The sequence below is a fragment of the Acyrthosiphon pisum genome, chromosome X, assembly GCF_005508785.2.
Source record: "Acyrthosiphon pisum isolate AL4f chromosome X, pea_aphid_22Mar2018_4r6ur, whole genome shotgun sequence".
Lineage (NCBI taxonomy): Eukaryota > Metazoa > Arthropoda > Insecta > Hemiptera > Aphididae > Acyrthosiphon > Acyrthosiphon pisum.
The window spans coordinates 62,959,055-62,966,986 of NC_042493.1; the positions used below are offsets into that span (position 1 = coordinate 62,959,055).

The 7,932-nt window shown below is 27.3% G+C and overlaps 1 protein-coding gene across 1 annotated transcript; it reads left to right on the plus strand.

Moving 5' to 3' along the window:
• Positions 1-1,221: 1,221 nt before the first annotated feature.
• On the plus strand, positions 1,222-6,416 carry LOC100570687. Its single transcript, XM_016802700.2, has 9 exons — positions 1,222-1,531; positions 1,632-2,071; positions 4,013-4,141; positions 4,567-4,741; positions 4,844-4,954; positions 5,447-5,612; positions 5,676-5,807; positions 5,880-6,184; positions 6,248-6,416. The coding sequence occupies exons 2-9, from the start codon at positions 1,932-1,934 to the stop codon at positions 6,368-6,370; spliced, it is 1,281 nt and encodes a 426-aa protein (XP_016658189.1). The 5' UTR covers positions 1,222-1,531; positions 1,632-1,931; the 3' UTR covers positions 6,371-6,416.
• The last annotated feature ends 1,516 nt before the right edge of the window (positions 6,417-7,932 follow it).

The window sequence follows — 7,932 nt, forward strand, 5'->3', positions numbered from 1 at the left end:
CTTGAGAATTTATTACAAGGCTCCTACTATATAGTTACAGTGATATTTGAAAAATATTAAAAATCCTTAGTCACAGTTTTTTTTATTAGCATTTAAAGTTCAAAAATTGACAAAATATGGAAAAATCACGAAAATCAGCAAATTATTTTTAGTTAATAATTCGTAAAAAATTTTCTTTTTGAATCTAAGATTTGAAATGTAATACAAGATTCCTCATAATATTGTCTATCTTTATCAAAAAAAAAAAACTAAATATTTATGAGAGTTTGAAATTCATATTTTTACAACATTTGATATTCGCTCCATTTCTCATGTGACGATTTTCTTATTTAATTGTAATTAAAAAATGAATGACTGTAGATATTTGAAAATTTCACTAAATGTTAATATTTTCATTTTTATACACCATAAAATTTTGAAAATATTTTGACTTTTTTTAACTGTTTACGGACATTGCCAGTTTTCAATTTGTTTAGTTTTTTTTTCTATAAATATCAATAACATTTTGTTTGTTGGGTAAAAAAGCGTGAAAATTTAATGGAAGGCTCCTGATATATTGTTACAATAGCAGTTCCATAAAACAAAATATCAAGTATAAGTACAAGTATAAGTATAAGTATTTACCATCTAGTTCCATAATCATCAAGATTCGAGGACCCCACCAAAAATATTGCCTAGGGCCCTAAAATACGTAGTGCTGTCACTGAATACTCTACACTCTACAGAATTAACAGAGGATAGTGATTTATACGATTATATTATATTTTAATTAGTTATTACTGATTACTAAGAAGACAAGAACATGCAATACTGAGATTAGTATTTAGTATATAATAGTATATTTATAATTTTTAAAATATAATAATTGCTAGCTCTATTTCAAATTTCTCATACTTTGAATAATTTTGGTCTGTATATTAACTGGGTGTGTTTTAATGCAGTTATGGCGTTATGCCTTACTTCAAACAATAAAATTAACTAAAATGTCATTCGCTACTCGGAAATATCACGGGTGGTAAATGGTAATTTTTTAGTGATAACAAAAATAATAAAATGGTATATTATTATTTAATAACAGACATCGTACACGTATATTATTTATAGTTTCCGGAAAACGATAAAGATTTACGAATACAATAATACGGGGAACGAGTTTGATTTGTGAATCCTTTACGATAACAATTTATAATATTATTATTATTATGCGATGTATATGCTGTTGTGCAATGAATACGTATAATATCATAAGCACTCGATGCATTTCTCGCGTAATTATTGTCTATGCAGTTTCATAGTCACTGAATCCATCGGATTTTGGTACTCGACGTCGTCGTCCGTTTTGGTCCGGACTCGGGAGAGAACCACTGCAAGTCGCGAGAGGAAAATATTATGAAGATTGAGGGCAAGTCGAGGGGCAAGTGGAAAATAAAATATAACGCCGCCTCAAGACACGATATGCGGGCCCCGTCGGTAAGTCGTCGCGCAGCTCACAGTCTCGCACACACATAAGAGCATTTGCGTCAATAATTGTGTATGTATCTACTACCTATATGTGTGTAAATTGTAAAATAATAGATAATATTTTCATTTGTTACACTGTAGACTAAAGTCAATAATTTATTATTAAACAGTGACGGTGTTTGCGCGTGCGCGTTCGACGCCCGGTTCGTCGGAACGAATTTGTTGTAGTACCTACGCAACGTCGCGAACTCGCATTGATTCCGACAGACGATACACTTCGCGATATAGTGTCCGATCTCCATAGATTAGTCTGTGGCCGACGTTCGAAGTGCACCGAACTCGACAACTCGTGTTTGCACTTGGACTTGGCAATTAGCAACGCCGCCGTTGCCGTTGTCGCGGTACACCGGTGGTACCCGCGATAGCCGTTCGCCGAAATTACCGGCGACCAAAGCTCTCCAGTAGCCGCCATGACCACTACGTACCTTGACCTCGGGCCGTTTTGTTTTTCGTTGCGCTCCGAGAAAGTGGTCGAAGTGCTGTACAGACGGACCGACAAGTTCCAGTCGACCATCAGCATGTTGTGTAGCCGCTTCGTGGCCAACATCAGGTTAGTACCGAGTTTGCGGGAGAATTTTTCGTGGGGAGGTGTGGGTAGACGAACTTTTTCTCTATGCGTAAGTATAAAACTCGGTATTTAGGCAAGCCAAGGTACAATTTATTGTTTCGATCGGCCATAATCTGCTTGTGTCTCGGTTCTATATGTGAGTATGGTGGCTTGTTTCAAGATCTTGAAAAAGATCTGGAATTTGGAAATTTGGGGAGGGGGCTAAATTGTTTTTTTCAGAAAGATGTCAAACGTAGCTGTGATATATATTATTAAGTAGATATTACTAATATATGTTATATTTGAAAATAAAAAAAATCACCTATAGGAGGCCAAGCTCCTTAGCCCCTAGCTCCCAGACAATTCACTCCAAACGTTTTGTGGAAAAGTTGTGAACAAGATAGGTACTTCGAGGCACTACCTGAATATATTTATTTATATTTTATGTGACTAATGTGAGTGTGATTAATGGGTATGACCAGCGTTGATTGGAAATCAGACTTTTAAGTATGTAAACTAGTAGGTTTACCAGTGAGGGGGTGGTTAGGACAAGTATTCCATAGAAATTTTCTATACAGGTTAGGTTAAGTAAATTGTTATATGATTCAAATGTTCAGATATATTTTATTTATTTGTATTATTTAAAAAATAGTTGAATTATGATCAGATTATTTGTTATTTTACCTACTATGTTTTGAGTCTTCACTCTAATTTAAGTTTGCATTTTATATAAATAAATTTAGGTATTTTTATTTCTTAGGTTTATTTGGTTTTTAAAATATCGTTAAAATAAGCACTCATTATAACAAGAAATATTAATTATTATATTCCAATACCTATCTATCCAATGTGTGGAAATTTGTTAATTTATTTAAATTTTATGCATAACCCAATGTAACAGTCTTGTAAAGTATTTAAATACTATTCTAAATATTAAAAAAAAAAATTTGAATATGTAGGTATTATGTACCTATACTTAATACGTTTTTCAGAAGAAAAAAATGTATTTGTGTTTATAATCTAAAAACCTGGCTAGTGGTCATTACTCATGAAAAACATTAAATTTAATATGGACACGGTAAACCCGATAATAGTTTCTTGTTAGGAATGACTAAACTGTACCTACATGTAAAATATAATAAGAAGTATTAATGATTATTATAGTGTAACTGTTTATTTGTATATTAGGTAAAAGTTTTAAAAGATAATATTATTGTAACAAGTACAATTTTTATAATTTTTTTCAAGTATTTCAAATACAAAATAAAAGTACTAGACTGTAATGTCATATATACTTCATTAAAATTGATTTAATTAATACCGTGTTATTACAGGTGATCAAGATTTCTTTTATCAGTAAATTATTTATTTATAGTTTACACTTTTTACAATAATGGATAAACATTAAACAATTTGATGTAAACGTGAAAGAAAAAAACATTTTGAATGAAGATAATTAAAAATTTGTACAGATGGGTATTTTATATATTAGTATGTATTTTTGTGTATGTAACATAGGTTAGTAGAAAAAATGTATAACCTTATCAAAATGTATAAAAATGTTTTCACGAATCTGCAAAAAATCCTAACCTAACCTTTTAGGTTAATATGATGGTATGGAAAAATAAAAACAAAAAATCAAATGTACCTAATAAATAAACTAAACTATTATGTGACCAATTTAGAATGATAATACAAAAATCTACTCTACAATAATTGTTAATTATATTATTTTTCTTCACTACTTATATCTTATGTTTTTCCAGACGGCACAAAATATTTATTCTTTCAAATATTTATTTACTAAGCAGTTGTGCAAATTGAATCAAATGTACCTTTGTGTTCATAAATTAAATTATTTAAATAATTTTAACACATTTTTAAAATTAATTACAGGTATATTTAATTTTTACTATTGTAACTGTTGAAATGTTATTGTTATAGAGATCCCGATAACTCAAATGATGAAATTATAGAAAACGATAAATATAGTGATGAAGAATTTGATTTACATTCAGATAAATATAAATTAGGCACTACAATTGTTGAAAATGAGCCATGTTATCATAAAATGTATGTACGTCTTTTATACCTATAGGAATATATTACTATTGTTCATTTAAAATAGAATAAATGTATAACATCTTTTACCCTTACTTTTACCATTACTGAAATAATTTTAGTTTCTATGTTTAAACATTATAGTAATATAAAAGTTTTATAGAATTATAATGAATTAACTTCATATGTTTTAATTTATATGTCAGATGTTTATTTGAATTAAATCTTAAAATGTATTATTTGATAGAATTAAAGACCAATCAAATTTGTTGAGTTTCAATTACTTTATAGCCACAGGGATATTAGATATTTTTAATAGTATCAGTTAAACATTAAAATAATATAAATTTAAAAATTTGGTTATTCTACTAACTCTGAAGAATATTCATAAATAAAAAAACGATAATTTAGATAGTATAGTTTTTTGTTTATTGTAGGAAAGTATACGATAAAGGAGTACACAAAGTTAATGCAGCTCTAAAGGATTTAGGTTTGAAAGTGGGTAATTCAAATTCTAGACAATATAATATGGAGCCGTTACAGATATATTATCATAAGAATAATATTTCCAATTACATTCAAAATAGAAATTATTATTCACCAAAATCAAATGTTAGTGTATTTTCCTTATTTTACTAATACAATTGTATACAGTATGTACCTTAAATTAATTAACTATATCCAACTATTAAATTCTTATTTATTGTGTTTCAGAGTTCAATAGGTAGTCCTAATAAATATTATTGCAATGACAGTGATTACAAATCATTTTCATCTAACTTGTCTTCAGAAAAGATATTTAACATTGATGTTGATGAGAATAGAGTATGTATAAAAATATTTCACATATCTCATTTCATAATTAGTCTTGTCACTATTATTTTTTTACATAATACATAAATTAACTATTTTACAGGGATTTTATGTATATTATATATATCATTTAGGTTTGTCAAATTTCATAATTTTTAATTCATACATGGGTAGTTTATAAGTTATACATCTCTTAACCATACAAATCTAAACTACTATTAATTTGTAGGATAGCCCTTTTTGCATTTATCTAAAAAAACAAATTGTACAGGTAGTTATGAAACTTTTAAATACCTACATAAGTAATACAATACCATGTTTATCTATTAAGGTTATTCAAATGTAAAGAGTGTCTTATATTGGGTCCATTAGTATCTTTTAATAGGTAATTTAGTCATTTTATATATTATATTATTACGTTAAACTGCATCTACCATATTTGTGTAACACATCAAATGAATCACTGTCAAAAAAAGTTTGACTGTAAATAAATCTATTTGTTAGAATTATTATCAAGATCGACCAACAACTCCAAAAAGTGCTGGATATATTCACAAAGAAAAAAGATATTCTCATAGGCCTTGTAATCGGAAAAGGTTTTCCAATAGATATTGGACAATGAGGCATATGTTATTTTCAAAATTTGAACTTGGTATTCTACTGGATGATGGTATTTATAGTAACACAATTTCTTTTTGTTTTTTTTTTTTTATATATAAAATTATGTTTACAGAAAGCTTTTATTCTGTGTGTCCAGAAATATTAAGTTACCATATAGCAAAACGTTGTAAAAATGACATTGCCTTGGACCCTTTTTGTGGGGCCGGTGGGAATATAATTCAATTAGCATTTACATCCAATTTAGGTATTGTTACTTATTAATTTATTTGAAAAGGAAATTATAATGTAGATTTTGATAGAAATTATTTGTTTTTAGTTATAGCAGTTGATATAGATCCGTATAAAATAAAACTAGCACGAAACAATGCCGAGATATATGGTGTGGCTCATAAAATTGAATTTATAGTTGGTAATTTCTTTGAAATTTGTTCAATGTTAAAAGCTGATGTTATTTGCATGTCGCCCCCATGGGGTGGTCCAGAATATGTGATCAATGATAGCTTTAGTATTGCATCCATGTGCAAGAATTATAAATTTGGTGGTTTTACTATTTTTGATATTGTTAAAAATATTGCACCAAGTATTGCATTTCATATGCCCAAAACCACAGATATATTTGAAGTAGGTTACAGTTGATGGGTTTAAGTTTTTTCGATTATCATATTTTTTGGTTTTTGTTTTCAGTGTTTATGGTTAGCAAGATTTTTTGGGAAAGTGGAAATACAGCAGAATATTATCAACCACAAGCTGAATTCTATTACAGCATTTTATGGAGACTTTATTGATTTAACTAGTAATGACTATTAAAAAATATATATAACTAATTTGAATAAAAATAAGTCTTATAACATCATATCATGTGTTTGTTTATTGGTAATTAATAAGGTAATTCATTATTTGAACATATTATTTGTTAAAACTGTCTTACTTTATCTATTATAGTTTATTATAGTATTATTGTAAGATAAGGTAGCTTAGAAAAATGTCAAATTACAACTACTTTATATAGATAGTAAAAGTAACAATCAATAATACCATAATGCATGAATTATTGTTCGATTTTATTTCTATGAAGTTCTATTTGAGTTTCTAGTAATGTATTTATAATCTTTATTGGGTTTATATTCAATACAATTTTAGTAACCTATAATAAATTCAATAAAAGAGTTATTTTTCTAATTTGTTAACTAAATGTTATAATCATCTACATTTTGTATTAGTGATTTATAAGCTAGTCAATGATAATTAACTTTCTCAAGTTGATATAACACCAAAGTTATTTATGTTATCTACATAACTGCTTTGTTACACTAACAGAAAATTGGTACATATTTTATATAATGGGATTAAAACGGTTTGAAATCCATGGATACTCGCTTCATACAGATAGTTTAAATTATTTTATTTACCAGTTAAAATACAAGTGTCTGTGGATATAAAACTGTTTTAGTATTATCATATAAACTTATTAAATATTAAATTTCTAAAAACTTCCAAGTAATATATTGTACAATTAATATTATAATATATTTTTTAAATTACCAAAAGATTAACTAAAATTGTTATTCTCCGTTTAAATATCTAATTTTACCCAAATTTGAGCTTAAAATATCTATGAAAGAAATCTGTGTTTATATAATTTGTAGAGTTTTTTGCTACAGTATAAAATACTTATGGATAAACCTTACTTTAAATTTTCAAACCTTTTATTAGTTAAAATTAAACAATTTATACATTTTTGATTTAAATGTTGTACTTGAGTATTCTGACTTAAAGAAATATTTTTTATCAACAATTGCTTAAAAACAACAAATAAAACGCGACAATTTCTTATGTTTATAAATATCTTAAAAATATTATGGTTTATAGAAAATGTTTTTATTAACATTTAGTGAAAAAATAGTGCATCTCTTTTTATTAGTTATAAAAAAACAAAATCAATTATGTTAAAAACAAGACTTTTATGAAAATTCCAGTTTTTCCTTAATTTTTTTTTTGTTTTTCCTGACTTGAAAACTATAAGGAATTTTCTGTATTGACCTCTCAAATGAATTCACTTTCCTACCAGAAAATTTATTTCAAATGTCTTTAAATAGCTCAACATTTATTTAGTACATTATACCATGCGTTTGGGAAATGATAGTAGGTACTTATGAATATTTGGTGAAAATGTCATGTATATAGGAGCTACCTAAATTATACTACTGTCAAGTACCAAGTATGTACTGTTTTTGAATTACAATAAAATAAGATACCGAATCGTATGTGTCAAAAATTAAACTTCAGACGTTCACTGCTCACAAAACATATTTGTAGATTTACGCTCAACTTTTTCAAATTCGAACAATAAAAATATTTATTTAGTTACT

Bases quoted from the DNA above. Each gene is read 5' to 3' on its own strand.
- LOC100570687 (XM_016802700.2), top strand. From the start codon at position 1,932: ATGACCACTACGTACCTTGACCTCGGGCCGTTTTGTTTTTCGTTGCGC. The intron at 4,742-4,843 runs GTTAGTGTATTT...ATTGTGTTTCAG, and splicing joins ATTATTCACCAAAATCAAAT to AGTTCAATAGGTAGTCCTAA. The intron at 6,185-6,247 runs GTAGGTTACAGT...TTTTGTTTTCAG, and splicing joins AAACCACAGATATATTTGAA to TGTTTATGGTTAGCAAGATT.